Consider the following 21,218-nt stretch of genomic DNA (forward strand, 5'->3'; position numbering starts at 1 on the left):
ATCCCTACAGATATGACAACATTTGTTGAATTAGGTAGTTTCATCAAAGGGTGCCATAGGAAATAGGAGTTTTAATCACTTAATTTCATGAAACAAACCAATATGGTTAACAGTTGAAGTGTCATAGTTCCATTTTCTTCCCAGGTGGCTTTCTCCATTTTTCTTACCCTATTCACATGAAATATGCAATGGCTTTTGCGTTACCCCATATCTTCTGACCAAGACCCATTTCTATGGGCTCCCATCTTCCAAATTCTACATAAACCTCAGTCTGATTGGTTTCCTTCGCTTTTCTAAGTCCTCAAGTCCTTATTGTTTACTAGAGACCAACATTTATCTCTCCCCTTCATGTCTTTTCTGGTCCAGAGCTTGACTTTTTAAATAGTACTTGTTCAGATATTTTAGGCAACTTAACTGCACAGAAGTTTCTGTCATAAGTTTTTGTAAAGTTTTTATAGTTTAGTCTCTGTGTGTCTGATCTATCTCTCCCATCCCTCGTCTTCAATGCTGTTTTGAAATGTACTCTTGTCCTTCTCAAGTGACCCCACTGCTTCCCAAATGTTTACCAATATTTTCTCCAAAAGAAGAGAGCATCTTGTCATCGGCGATGGCATTGTGTGGTTTACAGAGCCCGTGGGGGTCTTTTACAGAGCTCCCAGGCATCTTTCTGCCCTGCACCCACTGGGAGAAACATAGCAGGCTTTCCCCACAACTGTCCCCCACACTGCACATTCTTATAACATGACAGCACCCCTGTGATTCATCATTTCCACATTTGTGGGTGAGCTCTTTCTCCTCACATCAACGGGGCTGTTTGGATTATTATCACTTCTCAAAGGGGAAACTGAGGCAAGAAAGTTTACCAACTTGCTTAGGACATATGGGGCATGCAGACAAAACTAAGGTCTGGGAACATCAGCCATGCCGTAGTTGCCTACTTAACAATTGGAATATCTATGTATCTATATATATATAGATATCTGATATATATTTCAGATATATAGATATCTGATATTTCAGATATCTATATATCTGAAATATATATTTCTCTCTCTATCTATCTATATATATATCTGAAATATCATTTTGGAAGAAAAAAAGCAGCTCCAAGAAAATCTTCTGTTGGAAACGTATCTCTAACTTGTTGACAAGAAATGTCAGAGTCAGGATGAGCATTAAGAAGCATCATCCTATTTCACCTCTCCTCTTGGGGACTGGACCTCAGGAAATCTGACTATATAAGCTTGGACCAGACCTGCTGCACACGGAGCCCAGAAATCGGGTTTCTCAATTTCCAATGCAATGCCCCTCCTACCGTATCGCTCTTCATCCTAACATGCACTTCTAACCCAGCGCGATCGTTGGCAAGTCCCAGCCCTTGTACTCTCTTTGTACCACTTAGCTTCCTTTCCCCCTTTCGATGACTTTTAGGATTCTGCAAGGTAGGGATCAAAAGTGATCAGAAGCAGCCCCTGCACCTTCCACACCGCACGGTCCGTTTACCTGCAAAGCTCTGAAGAGCATCTTCGTGTTCCAGAATGCCTCTCTGTTTGCTTGCCTGTAGTTCACTTTTGGATTTCCAAACCAGCTTTACCATTCTGATCATCTCTGGCAAGTCCCCGGGCAGCGGCCCCTGCTGGCACCCGGGCCGGCCGCAGAGGGTGGAGGGCAGCACACCTGGGGCCGGCCACCTCCTGCCTAGCTCTGCCGAGTGGAAATACCGCTCTAGCACAGGCATTCTGCCCTGTTCCCCAGAAAAGGAGGTAGGGCTGCCGCTGCCGCCGCCGCCGCCGCCGCCGCCGCCGCTGTAGCTCCGGCTGCCGCTGCTGGGGCCCGGGCTGCTGCCACCAGACGGGAAATTCTTCCTGGGCAGGGGTAGGCAGCCCCCCGTGAAACCCTCTGCAGCTCTGGAAAGCCAAGCTTCCTCCAGCCTGGCATAGCCTCTCTGGGCTCGCCAGAACCTGCACCCCACGCTGGCTAGGGGCTCGCTGGTGAGGAGCTATGGCTCTGCTCCCTCCTTAGAGAGAGAGTGCTTTCCCGCTTCCTCTCCCAGGCACTGAGTTCACAGCACTTAATTAATCCCAGGCTACAGCTGGAACGACAGCAGGGGGAAAGAGGAAAGCCACTGAGATGGTAGCCTTTGCTTCTCCCTCCTCTTCCTCTGGATTTGTTTGTGTTCAGTTGGCTTTTCGTGCTTGTCAGAGTTTGTCAGGTGGCTGGGCTCTGAAGGGCTTCAGGCTCAGAAGTGGGGCTCCCCCCCCTCCGAGATGTCAGGCAAAGCCACTGCTTGGGGTGCAGCCTTTCAGGCTGGAATGCTGCAAGCCCCAAGAAGCTCCCAGAAAAAACTAAACAATAAAAGAGCTAAGCATCCACGGCACCAGTGGGCAGCTGCTTCAGTGGAGGAAGGCCTGGTGTGTATGGGAGGGGGACACCTTGCCCAGCCACTGTATCCAGACTGAGATGGGGTTGGTTTGAGATCCTTAGGACCCAGTTCAAACATTCTCCCTCCTTCTCCACACTCCTCCCACTTTGCTGTCATTTGGTTCTCAGCAAACTAACCAAGTTTTGGCCTCTTAGTCAAATCCCTTTGTAACCTCAGCTGCCCTTGAGCTGGAAGGGAAATAACACTGAATCACATTCCAAAGCCAACTTGAAAGAAGTGGATTAGGGAAGTGTCAAGGTCCCCGTGTATATGTGCAGTGGGTTTGTATACTCTGGACACTTGGCCTAGAGATGGTAAAAAGCTTGGTTTAAGAAAAGTCATCATTTTAAAGCATATTCTTAAGGGGGTATAACTGGTAGTGAAAAGACAGGGAAGAAAGTGTGGAAGTCATTTTACAGAGAGAGAGAGAGAGAGAGAGAGAGGAGAGAGCGAGCAAGAGAGACAGAGAGACAGAGACAGAGAGACAGAGAGACAGAGAGACAGAGAGAGAGAGAGAGAGATCATTGTGAACTTAATATCTGGGCCACTGACTACTGTGTCCCCATCTGAGCGTGGGGAATTGAGGACAACAGTGGGTCAGCCTCTTGTTTCCTGGAGCTCTGAGATGAAGGCACTAACCCTGGAAGTCAGAAGCAACACAGCAGCAAGAGATGCCCCCTGTCGCTTATGTGAAAGGCCTTGGACATCAACGAAAGTGGGTAGTATTATGCTTGGTACTTTTGTCAACAAATTGGGTTTGTAGGAATGATTTGAACTTGGCCATTCATGTGGATAGCCCCTGTTTTCTCCAAGGACATTGTAACAAGCCCATCTTAGTGCTTTCTTCACATCTCTGCCTTGCACAAGGCTTTGTTTGGTTTGGCACTCTATTTTGTGGACGTACAATCTGTTGCTCCTGTTCTACATTCCTTTCAGGCCTGGTTGATCACACAATCATTTGATGTTTCTTTAGGGGAGCATGAAGGAGGTTTGGAGAAAGGAGAGGAAAACCTGTAGAGTGTGTTTTGTTTTCACTGCTCTCACTTCATTATTTTTAAAACATTGAAAGTAGGAAAGCCTACAATAATCTTATTATTCCTCTCAACCCATCATTAATAAGCTTGGTTTTCCACACTGAATTAAGTGAATTTTCTTTTTTCTTTTGGTTCTGGTTGGGAACATATACTAGCAAAATTATTTTCTTTCCTAATAAGTGCAAAAAGACCAAATTCCTTTGAGGGTGCAAAACAATAATGAAAAACATTTGAAGACACTACTTTCTGTGAACTTTTAACATGGCAGTTTGGAGTGACTAATTCTTGTAACTAGCAGCTAATTGTCTAACTCAACGAGAGAGGAATCTGTGATCTGCTTTCTCAGGAGGATGTACCTTCTTTATTTCCCTCTTTGTGAGGATTGAAAGGATTTCTGCAGCGACACATTCCTCCTCACGGTTTGACAGCTTTTCCCATCCAAGGCTGTCTAGGATGGAGACAATTTTATTTAATAATCACATGTAAGCTGCTGTATCCCATCACCATGTTTCCTGAAAAATGTCTTAAACTCACTCCTCAGTCACAAACTTCCTTGACAAAACAACTGAAGAGTTCCCTAAGTGTTGGACTATTTTTATTTTTGTTCAGTTATTTTGCAATAGCACCAGGATATCCTGACCCTTGGAACAAAGGGGTGAAGAACAACAAAGAAAACAACCATATGATATAACATATCACACGCATGACTGCATTAAGAACTGCACATTTCTTTAGTACTGATTTTAAACATAATCCAAGGGTATAAATTTCAACTGTATCCACTACACTGTTTTACATATTCCCTTATATAAATATTCAGGAAACGTTACAAAATGTTGGATCATCGAACTTGACTACTTCCTATGGGATAGGAGTTAGGGCCAAGCAAACACTATTTCAACTTTTCATTTCTAAGGAGTAACCCACTTTAGAAGGCTTGAAAGGTGAAAATGTTTGCATAATTTAAAAGTTTTTCCCCAATATGGGATTATCTTCATCCCAGAGTAGAAGTGCAAAAATACCACAAGAAAGGTCGTTCTCATGGTATTTCTGGCTCACATAGAAACAGGAAGTACAGGAAATCTTGCGAGAAAGCTTGGCTCAGAAGATTTTTGGCTCAACTGAAGGCTTAGGAGACTGAGACGGACTGTTGAGATATTAGTATTTACTGGACACACACAAAAAAATCTCTACCACACTATGCCTCTGAAAGGAAGTTTTACTACATTTTTACCTTGCTTCTCATAGGCCTGCTCTCCTTGGTCTTCCAGCTAGTTACCTTGAAAGAGAAAGCTAATAAAGCTCTGATCTTCCCTTTACTTGATTGTTTATCTTGCTCTATTTTTCTCCAGCCAGAAGTCTGGATTACTAGGCATGGGGGAAAAAGGTGGAGGCATTCTATGCTCAGAGGAATCATGAAGCAAAGTCTCATTTATCTGAAGTGTAAGACTTCTTATAAATGTTAATATCAGTAATTAATGTGCTATAGAAAAGAAATGTTAAGATTAAGTCTCCAACATAAGCAAGTTCTTTGTTTAGGCATTGTGAGTCAATCTAACATCCCATTAAGTGGAAAACAGAGTTCTCTCTTCTTCAGTGAAAGAAAAGGGAACGAATATTTGCCAAGTCAAAATAGCTTGTTCATAATGGAAACTGAGATTAGATAGGATTTAAAAAATAACATCTTAACAATGTGAAATACTTATATTCCTTTCAGAGAAGGTAGGTTTATAACACGAATTTAGAAACCTGTATTCATTGCCTCTTTTGAATCTATCTGTAGAATCTTAAAAGTCCATCTTAATGAAAATCTCACTTCAGTTACTTCAGAAGTATGCTTACCCTCTTATTGACTCTCATCTCTCTTATTTATTTATTCATTTTTAAAGAAAATAGTGCAGGCCATTGAAGGAGTTTAGTCATTTTCTTCTGGACTTTCCATCAATTCAGTTCAGATATAAATGCATAAACATATGCTCTCTCTCTGCCCCCCCCCAACCCCCCCCCCCACACAATTAGGACCACCTTGTTTTCACAAATGTAATTCACATGTAATCTAAAATGAGCAGAGGAAGAAAAACAGGTCTTTCGACTTTGTTTAATGTAGTCTGAGTAGAAGAAGCTCAAATAATTTACAGTGTCCTTCAGGAGAAATAGAAATGTAATAGCTTTAGCCTTAGTTAATCTCAAGGAACAATGCCAGCAAGTAGGGAAAAGGATTTGGTCTCCGGACTGACCATACAAGGCAGTGCACATTTCCATTGTCACATAGGGGATGGGAAGAGAAGGTAGGGCAAGATGAGGAAAGACAAGGTGGGGAGAAGCAGATGGGTTGACCTGATAGTCATAATTTCATGTCACAGCAGATGTCTAAATGATACCCAACTGATCTCTAACTCACTCTGAAAACATGCATTAGCCTCACTGAGAGGTCAGGATTATCAGGGAGACTCTCCTGTGACAGCACTTCCTCATGTTCTGGGACCTGCTGGACTCCATTGCCTAGATCCAGGTTTTTGTTGCCAGTAATCTCTTCTGTTATTGTTGTTGCTATTGTTAATAATAAATAAATAAATAAATAAATAAATATATATCTAAAGGGAAAAAACTAGGATTACAGCTTGCATCAGACCTCTATCCTGGCTTTGTATATCTTGCCTAGTGCTAAGTTTACTATCTCTGAGGATTTTCCAGCAGCAAGTGAGTCCAATGTCACAAGCTTTGAGATCAACGTGGCAAGCAGACTTACTTTCCTCCCCTGGCTCTCCGCTGCTGGTGAACATGGATGGGTTCCTGTTCTCCCTGGTAACTGAACATCTGATGTCATGGCATGTGACAAATGGCCTCTAACTTCAGGCTTTGTGGGGTTTTCTGATTGTGAAGAAGCTTAAGTGGTGGTAGAGGACACATCTCATAGTTGGGTTACCTGTTTGTTTATTTCTAAACAGCTACAGCAATGAAATCTCCAAGATAACCCTCTAAAACTATTGGCTTTAGGTTTATAAAAGCCAGATTTCAGTCTGTAGTCACCACCAAGCTTTGCCTTAAGCCTAATGCCTTACCTATAAATGGGTATGAGAGAAATAAGAATTTTTTCCATCACACTGGGGTCATACAGGAATTAGGGTAAGATTGAAACATGAGCTCTTTTTAAAATGATAATACACTATGAATTTAATATTATTATTTTAAATTCTTCGAAGACATCTTACTTGATAATTTATCTAAATGCAAAGTTTGGCTACACTCTTTAAGGAATTGATTAGGAAGTAGAAAAGCCAAATCCAACCAAACTTGAAGTAAGTCTCTTCGGAAGTTCCCGTTCCCCATGAAAGCAAAGGCAGAAGTAGTGAACAGAGAAATGTGAGAGTGACCCATGGGAAATTAGTAAGAGATTTTAATGAAGGAAAGCAGACAAAGGCAAGCAAAAACATTGGTGTGTGAATGAGCAGATAGATAAAGAACAATGTGTGATCATAGAAATTGCAAGTGTATTTTGGAGGTGCAGCAATCTAGAATTCATATCTAGGGCGAAGCTTGTGAGATGGTTACCGTGGCTTCTTTAGTGCTGAAGTTCTACTGTGCACGTTCTCTTGATGGGGAATCGAGTTTCCACAATAACTAATGGGTATGTTTGATGTTTGTGAGTTACACAGCTTTGTGACATATGCTCTGGTAGTGAGCATGTGTCTTCAGCCTGCCTACTGGCCTCATTTCCCTAGACAAACTTATGAGAGTCTCACTCTTTTTAATTTTTGGCCTGGGGTTCTTTATTCTTCAAAGAATTTTAGAATTTCAGATGATCTTAACTAACCTCTATTTTAGTCTTCTCCTCCTCCTGCTCCTTCTTCTTCTCTGAGACAGGATCTTATTATGTAGCCCAGGCTGGCTTCGAACTCATAATCCTCACTGTCTCTGCCTCCAAATTGCTGGGATTACAAGCACACTCCACCATGCACAGAGGTAAGTGTTTTCTTTTTTAAAGAAGTGCATTTATTAAACCAAATATACAACTTAAAAAGTAGTCTAATCAAAGCCAGAAATATATATTGACATTTTCCTTTCTGTGTAGATATTGTGCATGACTTCTAAAAGCTCTTAATAATTAGGAAGGGCTCAGAAGACTCTAAGGAGGGTAGAAGGGAGATTATTCTCAAAGAACTGCTGGAAAATGCCAGGAAGGAGGCTTCCCCCTTAGTATAATAAAAATAAACGAGCTCTCCAAAAAGATATAGAAAGATTATTGATATAAAACAATACCACAAAAGGAAAGAAAAGTAAGGAATAAAGCCCTCCAACAATCTTCACCCTTGATAATATTCATTTATGGAGTTCAAAGTCAATTTGGAAGGAGAAAGTTTCAACTGCCCTACATGTTTAGAATCTAATCTTGCCACCCTTTTTAAGGGTTCTTTATTATTTCCTCTTCTCTCTTTCACCTATAACTTGCTGGCAGTTATAATATATTATAGCAAAAAGTATCTCTGAATGGTACATGTTAATGTGTACATGAAAGTTGATTGTGACTTGGTAGGTCTATTTAGGGACTGATCAGAGACTGCATTTCTAGCAAGTTCCCTGAGGACACAGGGATATGATCTTGTGACCACACTGAATGACAAGACCATAGCTCTCACAAGTGACAGCTATTTTCTGTCCATTTTGTATCAGGAATTCAGGAAAGAAATTGCAGCAAATGTCCCATTCTTTACAGGTAAGCCAATTAAAACTTTTAAAAACAATCATGTTGGCTGAGGTCAAGTATTCTCTAGAGAAATGAGCAACAGGAATTTCTGGGAAAGAACCAAGGTTGTATTCAAAGATTTTCATGACATTCAACTTAACATTGCTTGCCTTTTTAATTTGGTTTCATTTATTTCTTTTCCCCTATGGGTTAACTTTAAAGACAAGGTCAACTATTAGGTATAAGCCATTATGATCAACGCTTATGATAGAGTCTAAAAGAAATTTCTAACTAAATGCTATTTTAAAAAAGTCACTTTTCCCCTTTACCAAAATCAACTCCAAATGGATCAAAGACCTTAAAATAAAAGCAGACAGCCTGAAAACATTACAGGAAGGAATAGGAGAAACTCTAGGGCTCCTTAGCACAGGCTGAAGTTTTCTTAATAGAGACCCAGAAACACAACAAATCAAAGAAAGGTTGGACAAATGGGATTGCATGAAGCTGCCGAGCTTCTGCATGGCAAAGGACTAGCTAGCAAGATCAATAGGAAGCCTATGGATTGAGAGATCGTCACTAGCCATATAATGGACAAGGGTCTCATATCTAAAATATTCTTAGAACTCAAAAAATTAAAGCTCTCAACAACAAATCCTCAAAGAAACAACATTGCAATAAATAAGTGGGCTAAAGACTTAAAGAGAGACTTCTCTGAAGAGGAAAGAAGAATGGCCAATAGACACATGAAGAAATGCTCAACCTCTCTAGCCATAAAAGAAATGCAAATCAAAACAACATTGAGATTCCACCTCACCCCAGTTAGAATGGCTATAATCAAGAAATCTAGTAACAACAGACGCTGGAGAGGATGTGGCCAAAAGGGAACCCTATGTATTGTTGGTGGGAGTGAAAATTTGTTCAACCACTTTGGAAAGCAGTATGGAGGTTCCTCAAAAGAGTCCTCATAGAGCTCCTCTATGACTCAGCATCCCACTTTTGGGCATTTACCTGAATGAACACAAACAATATCATACCAAAGCTACCAGCACAACCATGTTTATTGCAGCATTATTCGCCATAGCGCCAAGATATGGAGCCAACCCAGATGCCTGTCCCTCAGTAGATGAATGTATCAAGAAAATGTGATATATATATATATATATATATATATATATATAATGGAATTATATGCCTCCATCAGAAAGAATGACATCTACCCACTTGTTAGGAAATGGAAAGGCTTGGAAAAAATTATATTAAGTGAAGTAAGTCAGGCTCAAAGAAACATAGGTCCCATGGTTTCCCTTATTTGCAATAACTAGTACATGGCTAGGACAAGCAAAAAATGTCAAAAGCTATGTACATATGACCATATAAGATGATGTTAAGAGAAATGAACCTCAAGATAGGAACACAAGTGGTTTTTTCTTTCTTGCTATTGTTTTTAACGTACTTATAATGCACTGTGTGAGTCTTTTATTTCTTTTGTATGTTCTTCCCCCAAGGTATAATCCCTGTTTTCACTGTATCTGATTCCAGTGTCCTGCATCTTGTATATACATTTTTATAATTTGGGGGAGAGGAAGTGATATAACAAAATGCTTAAATAAGGATACAGGTTGACCCAGTGTAACAATGAGATGTACAAGACACTATGTTGAAAACAAACTTTACAATTTTTTTGGGGGGGGAGGGAAGACTTAGGAGGTGGGGGGGAAGGAATGGTAGGGAAAAACAAAGGAGGAGGTAACACTGCTTGATAGGAAATGTACTCATTACCTTACTAATGTAACTGTAACCCCACTGTACAGTATTTTTATAATAAAAAATATATGGAAAAAGTCACTTTTCATCAGATATCTAACAAAACTTCAGCCAATATTTGTCATTCCACCCGTGCCAGTGGCTCACGCCGATAATCGTAACTAATCAGGAGACTGGGAGCTGAGGATCACTGTTCACAACCAGTTCAGCAGAAAAGTTCATGGGACTCTTAACTCCAGTGAACTAGCAAAATTCTCATAGAAGAGCTATGGTTCAAGTAATAGAGCCCCAGCCTTAAGTGAAACAGCTAATGGGAAGTACCCAGGCCCTGAGTTCAAGCCCCAGTATAAGCATAATAAAAAAATAAAATTTGCCACCTCTCCTTTCTGGCATTTTCTTACCCCCTGATTACTCTACTCAGAATGATTAGAATGTAGGAAAAGCTCCGAGTCTTGGGTTTCCTTCACTGGGGACATTCTCACCAAGACTAGTTCCTTCATTTAAGTTTTTAAAGTTTTATGCAAAGTGAACTTCGAAATGGAGTCTGGTAATCTTTCCCACTGTAATATTCTAAGCATGAATGAATGGTGAGCAGATGATTCCACAAAGAAATAACGATGGAAAAAACGAAAAGAGGCATTCATGGCATTATAGCTAGTGGCCAACCATGCTGCTGACTCAGATAAATGTACCGCAGTGCCATCTCTCATTTTTGTCTTAGCAAAACACACACACACACACACACACACACACACACACACACACACACCACACACAAAGTCAAATAAACTGTACCACTAACTGCACATTTTAACAGGTACCATGCAGTTCCAGTCGTAGTATTTATGAGAAAGTCATGCCAGAAGCTAGAGGCATGTGAAATCAGCTGGAAGATATGGGTAACAAAGAGCAGGAGGCTATAATGCCACCACATTTATATGATTAAAAATTTGTACAGTTAACTAAACAAGAACGCTTAGAATAAATGAAAGCATCTGTTGATAATTGGAAACACAGTTTGTTGTTTATTTTTTTTCCATTATCTTTCTTGGTTCTTTCTAAGCCTAAGTGCTTCTCTATGGTGGTGTACACCTATATTTCTCTTATTCAGGGGGAATATTTAGAAAAGAAGACAGAGAACGTTGGAAGGTATCATATTAACAATTAATGGCATCCCTATTCAGTTACAGGGTTTTAGAAATTGTCCTCTTTAATGGCAGGAGAATTGAGGGTAAGAATAAAGGGAACACATTTACTGTATACTATATTCAACAAACCCTATATAATACTATGTAGGGATTCCTACCAAATCCTTCTTTTTCTTTTGTTCTAAGGTGTTGCTGCAGCAACAATAGTATCATATCCAAAGAAATAAAGCAAGAAAGACTCCTCCACACTACAAAATTTGATAGCAATTCAAGATTCCCTAAGAGTTTTTTTTTTTTGGTAATTTTTTCCCCATTTCCCACTCAAAACTCTAGTGATAATTTGTTTCTTTCATCCTGTAAGTTACCTAAAATGCTATGTATCCTTTTTTTTCTTTTTTCTTTTGTCAGTCGTGGGGCTTGAACTCGGCCTGTGTACTATCCCTCAGCTCTTCAGTTCAAGGCTAGCACTCTACCATTTGAGCCACAGTGCCACTTTTGGTTTTCTGAGTGGTTTATTGGAGGTAAGAGTCTCACAGACTTTTCCTGCCTGGGCTGGCTTTGAACCGCAATCCTCATATCTCAGTCTCCTGAGAAGCTAGGATTACAGGTGTGAGCCACCAGCGCCTGGGTGCTTGTGTATCTTTTTGTCTCTAGGATATACTAATTGGTGTTCCTCTACTCTTATTTGATCTCTTGAGCTATCTATTCTTTGTCCTTCATGATCACCTCCTTGAATCCATTCTGTGGTCTGCTAATATTTACATTCCTTTGCTCATTAAAATGCATGGTAAAGTATACCTATCTGTTAAAAAATGTTCATGTCCCTCTTATGTTTATGCTTCTTAATGAGCGTATGGGGGCTCAACTTCAGAATCACAAAACTAGGCCTTTATTTTATTATTTTTTTAAGACAGAGTTTACTATGTTGTTCAGACTGGTTTCCATCTTACAATCTTCTTACCTCCATATCCCAAGTATCAGAGATTATAGTATATCACACCACATCCAGCTTAAAAAATAGGCTTTTAGTCAATATCTTTTAATGCTGTCATTCTTTTCTCCTGCTTTCAAACTTTGAGGAGGTAGTTAATTAAACTCCTACTGCGTTCCTGAAATCTCTCACTAGCCATTAAAAACTCAATCAAATCTTGTTTATCTTTAAAAGTTGTATCATGGCTTTGACATATAGTCAGGTTATTTTCAGATACATAACATATGAAAAGTGATGCCAACTATTTATATTAATTTGACACATGGAGAATGCAAAAGTAGTCCAAATCCCTTTATGGGAAATTCAATGCTTTCAAAAACAGGCTCCCACTCACCTTGTCTTATGAACACAGCCACACTTACAGTTCATGCACAAAAACATCAAGAAAATTATTTTTCTCTCTCCCTCTTCCCTCTTCTTTCCAATCTGTCTTTCTGTCTGTCTATCTCCACCTCTTTCCTTTTTTTAAAAATTTAATTTAATTTAATTTGTGAACATACTGTACAGAGGAGTTACAATTACATGGGTAGGATAATGCGTACATTTCTTACCAAGCATTGCAGCCTCCTCCTTTGTTTACCCTTCACATCCCTTCCATCTCTTTCCTTTGGAACCAGGGTCTCATTGTATAGCCCAGGCTGGCCTCTAGATCCTTTTGACTCAGGCTCCTGAGTGCTGGGATTACAGGCAGTGTTCCAGGCCTGGCTCACTTCAGTACTTTCTTTTTGGGGGGCCTGGTCATGGTGCCTGAACTCTGGGCCTGGGCGCTGTCCCTCAGCTCTTCAGCTCAAGGCTAGCACTCTACCACTTGAGCCACAGCGCCACTTCTGGCTTTTTTGTTGTTGTTTGTTTGTTTATGTGGTGCTGAGGAATTGAACCCAGGGCCTCATGCATGCAAGGCATGCTCTGTACCACTGAGCCATCTTTCCAGCCTACACTTCAGTACTTTCTTGATGAAGGTTATGGTAAAGGTGACTGTATTCCTCATGGACTGACCTTGGACCATCACTGTGATGACCACTGCTGTGTACTGAACCTGTTGGGGTTAGCAGGGGAAGATCATCTGAGCAGATGAAATAATAGGTAAATAGAATCGCAGCAGTGATTCTGTTGTCTCTGACCTTAATTCCAGTCTCTGAAGCACCAGAAAGTGACAATGTGGAATTGGTCATCGATTGGCTCTACAGATTTACCCAAGATATTGAACAGATTTTCCTTTTGGAGCCAGTTAGTAAGGCTGCTTACCACACCACAGTGCCAGCTGCATCTGTTTCTAAACAGCTTGACCAGAAATGGAAAGAAAAAGAGCCTTAAATGTTTCCAAGTGTTAAGGAAATAGCTTGGGTCACTTTTTGCATGGACAACAGTCCATGTGGCCATTCCGATCTGGCACCCAGCTGAAGTCTGACCTGGAATATAGATGAAGGCATGAAGCTGGGGACAGACACGTGTCCAGTGCACAAGACATCAGCTTTCTGCCTCAGATACATTGGCTTTACTTTCTTATGGCAAAACTAGTCTCATAAATATTTGTGCCAGAACTAGGGCTTGAATTCAGGGCCTTGATGCTCATGGTCTCTCACTTGCCCTTTTCCCTCAAGGTTGGTTGGTACTGCATCATTTGAGTCATACCTCCAACTTGTTGACTCATTGGAGATAAGAGTCTCATGGACTTTTTTTTAGCCTAAGCTCTCTTCTGTGATCCTTAGAGCTCAGCCTTCTGAGTAGCTAGTATTACAGGAGTGAGCCACCATCATCTGGCTAGTCATTTATTCTAACAGCCTCCTTTTCTAGGCAACTATAAACCTATCACTTCTCCATCACTTTTATAGAACAACTTTTTTTTTTTTTTTGGTCCAGTCATGGGGCCTGAACTCTGGGCCTGGGCGCTGTCCTTCAGCTCTTCAGCTCAAGGCTAGCGCTCTACCACTTGAGCCACAGCGCCACTCCCGGCTTTTTTTCTTTTTGCTTATGTGGTGCTGAGGAATCGAACCCAGGGCCTCAGGCATGCAAGGCAAGTGCTGTACCACTGAGCCACCTTCCCAGCCCCAGAACAACTTTTTTGCATGTGAAAGTTTTACCTCAGGAGCCTTTCATGTCTCCATTGAAAGAAAAGAAGAAATGAAGGGCTTCTGTATTCTTCCTCCTTGTTCCCTGTAATAATTTATTCATAAATCCATTTACGCATATGAAATAATAACTCAATTCTCAAACTCATTTTCTAACTAAATCCAATCAAGCCTAATCATTCTCTCTGATATTCTACATGTATAAAACATTATAATTTCATGCCTTGTTTTTTGTAATTGTTTATAGTCTGAGAATTCAACCTTTGATTTGATGACATTCGATTTTGAGAGAGCAGGTATTTGTCCCTCTGCTCTCTTCTATAAAGGATTGCCCAAGTGGTCGCAATTATAGTGGACGCTGAATTAGCACTGCTGTGCCTCTGATAGAAATATGGAGAGAGTTCTGTGTGGGACAGCCACAGCATTTTTGGGAAACCTCAGAAGGGATATTTGGTGTTGCAAAATCAAGTACTCCTTTCAACCTAAACCATATTCTGGTTTTCTTGAAATTATTGAAGGGTTAGAACTTTCCCTCCATTAACATGGATTGAAAAGTCACGTTTTCCCCCAAAAGTACAAACGTGCAAATGAAAGGAATTGCTTACAGAAATCAATGCAGGGTTTCACTCAGGATGCACCTCCATTGTCATATCTTTCTTATTTCTAGCTTGTTGAGCCAAACATGCCATTCTATCTATTTTCTCCAAGTTGTCATTTTTTTAGGGGGAGAGCCTTTTCTCTAGAACCTTTGGAGATAGTTTTCAGCAATGCAACAAAACATAACAAAACGAAACTGCTTGTATCCCTAGTAGAACTAGGGTTTGGATAAGCTGAGTTCTTAGGGCACTTTAGAAGATTAAATGAGAACACACGTGGGAAGTATACAGAGTAAGGCCAAGCACAAAGCAGGCATTCAATAAAATCCAGCCGTTATCATCTCCTGCAGATTACCTGCTCTCTTCTCCATGGAGCTGGCATCAATAACCCTTCTAGCCCCAGGTGCCATCAGTAGAACCAGCAGGGGTGAGACGAAGGTGATGGATGGAAGGGCAAAGACAGGACAGGTAAGTGAGGAAAAAAATAAAGGGTATATATTTAGTGTGGAGTTGTCAAGGAGCTGGAAGAAAAAACAGATAAAGATATAAAAGAAAATAGAGAAAAAAAAGGAGTCCAGATTTTTCACTAGCAATGATCTTGAAGGTTGCTCCACGACATTGCTGGCCCTTTCATCTTAATACTGGGCTACTGCAAGTTCTTTTCCTCATGGTCTACCTTTGAACATGGACTTCAGATTGTTTAGAAACTTCTCCAGATCGAACTATATAAAGTGCAGGGTTTAAATATTATTTGCAAATTTTCTAGTGCAAGCTAGACACTCATACACAGTGAAAACTGAGCTAGTTTATCTCTAAATCTCTAGAAATCCATTACAATGTAATTATTCCCCGAGAGGAATGGTTAGAAATGTCATTCTTTCATAGCCTATAGCTCTCCATCCAAAGATGAGTGTACTGAATTGTCAAGGGCTTTCCTGGTGAGATATTATCTCTTATAAGCAAGTCCCTTAAGAATATTGTAAAAACTCTACCCCTGGTTGGTAAATAAAACCTCTGGAAAGCTCTTTACTTTTTAGATTTTAAGAACATTATTTAGAGCATTATAATAGCAAGTTTCTGAGTGATGTCTTTGTGGCCTGAGAAATATAAAGCAAATAAATGAGTATCTCTCTTCCTTCTTTGTTTGCTTGCTTCCTTCCTCCTTCCCTTCCTCCTTCTCCTTGTCTCCCTTTCTCTCCCTCCCTCCCTCCCTTCCTCCCTCCATCCTTCCTTCCCCCTTGCCTCTCTCCCTCCCTCCGTCCCTCTCTCTCTCTCCTTCCTTCCTTCCTTCCTTCCTTCCTTCCTTCCTTCTTTCTTTCTTTCCTTCTTTCTTTCTTTCTTTCCTTCCTTCTTTCTTTCTTTCTTTCTTTCTTTCTTTCTTTCTTTCTTTCTTTCTTTCTTTCTTTCTTTCTTTCTTTCTTTCTTCCTTTCTTTCTTTCACTTTCTTTCCCTCCCTCCCTCCTTTCCTTCCCTTTTTTCCTCCTTTTTCTCCCTTTGCCACGGGATGGCTTCTGTGAGAGAACTCAGAAGTTTAGGGATGCTAGAATTGGTTGTAGAGACTATGTCAAAAGACAGTGAAAAATAGCTTTCTTCCCATGGCCAGAAAGCAGACTGTGGAAGAAAATCATTCTACTTAAGGGCAGAGGGGAGCCTGCCTGAAGGAGCCACTCTGTACTTTCTTTCTTGGCCTCCTTGTTGAAGAGTGAGGTTAGTGGTGTGGTCCAGGGGACAATCAGCTTTGGTGCCTTCTGCCATGGCAAGGGTTGAGATAGCATGGTCTGAAGCACTCTCTTCTCTTTAAGATCCTGTCCAGCTCAAAGAGGCAAGATTCTCCTTTGCTTATAGGCTATTCCTAAGCTTGCTGGGACTGGTCATGTCCTGCATTCTGGACAGTGTCATGGGCCTTTTGAACTGAAACATAAGTCAGGACAAACACTGATGAGACTATAACAGCTGCAAACCTTAGCAGGTTGCTTATTGGATACAGTGTATACTTGCTCAACAAATGACCATGTGATGGGGGAGGAGAGACTCATTAGGCCCTGCAGAACAGACCCATTCTTTGGAAAACAAGCAGTCATCTCAACATGGCCTCGTGGAAACTCAGTCAGTGTAGAACTGCACTATCAAATAACTAGATGAAGGAGGGGTTCAGAATCACCCTGCCCGCCGGGTTAAATGAGAGACAGTGGCAAAGAGCCCAAAGGAAGAACTTATGCTATGTTTTAAAAACAAAGCAGCGCAGAGTGAGGAAGGAGAGGATTGCATGAGATAAAATTCCAGCCAGACAATGTTGGGCTGTATAACGTACAGAATGACTTTGGATATCATTTGACGTGTGATGACCAGCTATTCGGAGGTTTTAGGAGAGTGGCACAATCTAAGGTAGTTTTCAGAAATCCTCAGTGGTAGCTCTGCGAAGTGCTTGCCTATCAGTCAGATTGGAGGCAGAAATGAACCAAGAGATGATAAAATTCAAGGAAGAAAGGATGACACCTTGGCTAGGGCAGTAGCAGTGAGACTGAAGGAAAGTTAAACAGTTTGAGAAAATATTTTGGAGGTAGGGTCTCTAGCTCATACCCATGGAATAGTGTGTGTGTTGGGTGGGGAGCTTGGGGAAGGGAGACGCTTCCCATTTCTTCCCATTTGTGAGATGGGAGGAAATAGATTCACATATCAAACATTGGGTTGGATACTTTGGAATGATTTTAGATAATCAAATAGATGGCTGGTAGGTATCTGAGTAAGAAGTATAAAAGTCCATCTCTAGATATTAATAGGAGAATTCTTGGCACACGATGTTTAAAGAGGAGGAAACAAAACCTTGTGCTAATCCAGGCCAATCTCATCTTCCTCCAAATCAATATTTAGGGGCTAAGAATAAGGAGATTGAATAGACAAAGCCCTTCTACTCAGGCATTCCTATTCCTCATTCCTAGAGGAAAGGCAGATCATATTACTATCGCTTTAATGAAGCTGTAAAACAGAGGTGGATATTCAGATAATGAAAATGATAACAAGTTGCTTTGCTTTGAATTATCAGACAGCAGAGACAAGAGACGACTTGAAAGAGGGTCATCTGATAGGAACAATTTCTTGTAAGTCCCTTAATACAGGAGTTTAATTAGAGACTATAACAAGCTGATGGGGTTGGTTGCAGATATTATATGGATAAAAACATTGCAGAGTTTAGACACTGTTTGATCTGGGGAAAAGCAATAAAATTCTGGAACTCAGTCTTCTTCCCATTGAAGACAGAGGTTGGATTTGATCTGCAGTCTTCTGCTGCAGAAAGGAAACCATGCTAAGGAATCAAGACCCATAAGCATAGTTTTTTCAATATAGTTAAAGGCTGTAGTATAATATTTTCAGTATATGGAATGGCTTACTATACATATACATAAATGTTTTCAAACATAAATGGATCTACATATATCCAAATGCTAATAAAAATCAAATACTTAGCTTTAAAAAGACTATGTAGATTGCCAAAAATTTTAGGTTCTTTGAAATTAAAAAAATATTGTGGGTGTATGTCCTGGAGCTTTAACTCTGGGTCTGGGTCCTTAAGCTTTTTAGCTCAATGCTAGCACTCTACTAATTGAGCCACAGTTCCACTTCCAGCTTTTTTTGGTGGCTAATTGGAAATATGTGTTTCATCGACTTTCCTGCCTGAGCTGGCCAGATCTCAGCCTCCTGTGTAGTGAGGATAACAGGTGTGAGGCACTGGTGCCTGGCCTTTGGGTTAATTTTAATTACATTAATTAGAGCAAGATGGTGGCTAGGACTCTTCAGAGATCTCCCCCACTTCTACATAAATGTTTAAAAATAACTGTTTACACACAAACATACTTTCATAAAGACTTGGAAAAATTATATTAAGTGAAATAAGCCAGGTCCAAAGAAACATAGGTCTCATGGTTTCCCTTATCTGCAATAACTAGTATATGTCCAAGACAAGCAGAAAAGGTAAAAAAAACTATGTACATATGACCATATAAGATGATACTAAGTGAAATGAACCCCAAGATAGGGACACAAGTGGTTTTTATCTTTCTTTCTATTGTTTTTTAATGTACTTAAAATGTACTGTGTGATTTTTTTTGTTTCTTTTGTATGTTCTTCCTCCATGGTATAGCCCTGTTTTCACTGTATTTGATTCTGGTGTCCTGCATCTTGTATATATATATTTCTAATTTGGGGAGGGGAAGGGAAATAAGAAAATGCTGAAACAATGATACAGGTTGATCCATTGTAACAATGAGATGTACAAGACATTATGTTGAAAACGAACTTTACAATTTTGGCAGGGGGCAGAGGCTGGGGAGGACTTGGGGAGGCAGGGAGGGAAGGGATAGTAGGGGAAAAACAAAGGAGGAGGTAACAATGCTCAATAGGATATGTACTCATTACCTTACTCATGTAACTGTAATCCCTCTGTACAATATTTTTACAATAAAAATATACACAAAAATACTTTCATAAGAGTTAAGGAAAGTAAAGGAGAGATTATAGCACCTAGTTCTTGCATGATAATAGGAAAAGACACTTTGAAGAGAGTAATTATTTCTCTGTGAAGTAGTATTGTCATTCTTTAATTATGGTTAATAAAAAAGAGGAATAAAAACAAAATAATGATAGCCAGTGTGGTAATTATTATTTATGCTTCATAGACAAGTATTTCAAATTATAAGATACACAAGGGGAAGATAGTTATAAGCATATTTGGTGTTTTCTGAATATCTATTGGATGAACATCAGCCCTAGTAGATATGCTTCAATAGATTGATACCTCTTCTTATTCTTTTTCTCATCCATCTTAGCTGTACTAATGGCTCAATGTCTTTATTATTTATTTCCATTATTTGTAAAATTATGTAAAAATTTGCTTTTGGGGAATCAATTCATTATTCACAGGAAACAATGCAACTTTTACAAGGCATTTTGTAATTTACTAGAAGAAAATTGGCTAAATGTTTTTGCATTTATTCATTCATATATTGGTTGAACCATTTATTATTGAGGATCATTTATTAATCTCAGAAGCAGGTCAATTTTAACAACAGTGGCTTTGCACTTCTGTAGTTTTTATTTTCATAACTACATCAAACAGCTTTAAAATTTTTGTAAAAATGGATACTAGCTATGAGCTCATAGTTAGGAGAGCAACAAAGCAGAATCAACAAAAAAATTAAAAGTATGGATTTAGCAGGTCTTTCCATTTCTTTATAAATAATACATTAGCATTCTTTCTAGTAGATGAGTAAAATTCCATTGTGGATATACACAACATTTTCTTGATCCATTAATCCATTGAGGGGCATATGGGCTGATTTCATACATTGGCTATGGTAAGTAGTGCTGAAATGAACATGGTTGTGCTGGTAGCTTAACTGTATCCTGGTTTGTAATGTTTTAGATAAAATGACCAGGAGTAGAGTTACTGGTATCATTTGTAAAAAAAAAAATGGAAAGACCTGGAAAAAATTATGTTTAGTGAAGTAAGTTGGGTCCAGAAAGACAAAAGTTTCATATTTTCCCTCAGATGTAGGAGCTAGAATCAGCTTATAAACTTATAAGTAAATATGTTTGGTGGGGTGGGGTCAAGGGAAAAGGTGTAGATGAATGAAGAGGAGAAGTGAGGGAGAATGAAGTCAAGAATTCGATGTATATCCTACAAAATTAAGAAGAGTGAGGCAAAGGGTCAGTAAGGGAGGGATGGGTGATGTGGGATGACATTGATCAAGATATAGTGTATTCATAAACTGCCTTAATAAATAAATGGCAGTTCATTTGTACAATTACTTAAAGATATATAAGGATTTAGCCTTGAGATATATACTTTTGTATAACTGTAAGTAACTATCTTCAGTAGTTAAGATTTTTTCTATTGTTCTGCTTTTATTTACTTGTGGTATACGTGAAGTACCAGTCTGTTTTCATAGCATAGGGTGTTCAGAACCTCTCCTTTACATGATGGTGAAGACATATGATAGGTTCAGGTATATTACAATGTTGGAGAATTGATTTCATTTCTATTCAGGTTACCCATAATGTCTATGTGCTAGGACCACTGAATGATATTCCTATATCTATCCAAGACTATTCAGAAGGAAACAAAGTAGTAAATCAAGCTTCATATCAGCTTATACCTGTAATTCTAGATACTTAGGAGGCTAAGAATGGGAGGATCATGGTGTTAGGCCAGCCAGAAAAAGCTCACAAGATCTTTTCTCAGCCCATAGCTTGGCTTGGTGGTATGCATCTTTTATTCTAGTTTAATGGGAAGATGAGATCAGGAGGCTGGTAGTTCTAGGCCATCCCAAGAAGGAAAATCCATGAAACTCTGCCTCAGCAGTAGAAGCTGGGTCTAGTAGTATATACCTGTCATCTCAGCTATCATTGGAAACCTACAATAAATAGGCAAGTGATGCTCCATCTAAAAAATAATCAGTGCACAAAAGGGCTGAAGGTGTGGCTGGTTCATTGGTATAGAGAGCCTGACTAGCA

General features: G+C 39.8%; 1 protein-coding gene across 3 annotated transcripts in view; it reads right to left on the minus strand.

Annotated features, from left to right (window-relative positions):
• Positions 1-21,218, minus strand: part of Pde7b (phosphodiesterase 7B) — a 308,541-nt gene that overhangs the window by 144,893 nt on the left and 142,430 nt on the right. Inside the window, exon 1 of one of the 3 annotated variants that reach the window (XM_070010920.1) lies at positions 1,504-1,952. The exons of the other annotated variants lie outside the window; for them this stretch is intronic. Within the exon in view, the coding sequence (XP_069867021.1) occupies positions 1,504-1,738 (235 nt within the window). The 5' untranslated portion in view covers positions 1,739-1,952. Of the gene's footprint in view, positions 1-1,503; positions 1,953-21,218 lie in introns of those variants that run through there. 3 annotated transcript variants of the gene reach the window in all.

This window comes from Dipodomys merriami, unplaced genomic scaffold, assembly GCF_024711535.1.
Source record: "Dipodomys merriami isolate MVZ:Mamm:240054 unplaced genomic scaffold, mDipMer1.0.p SCAF_8, whole genome shotgun sequence".
Classification (NCBI taxonomy): domain Eukaryota; kingdom Metazoa; phylum Chordata; class Mammalia; order Rodentia; family Heteromyidae; genus Dipodomys; species Dipodomys merriami.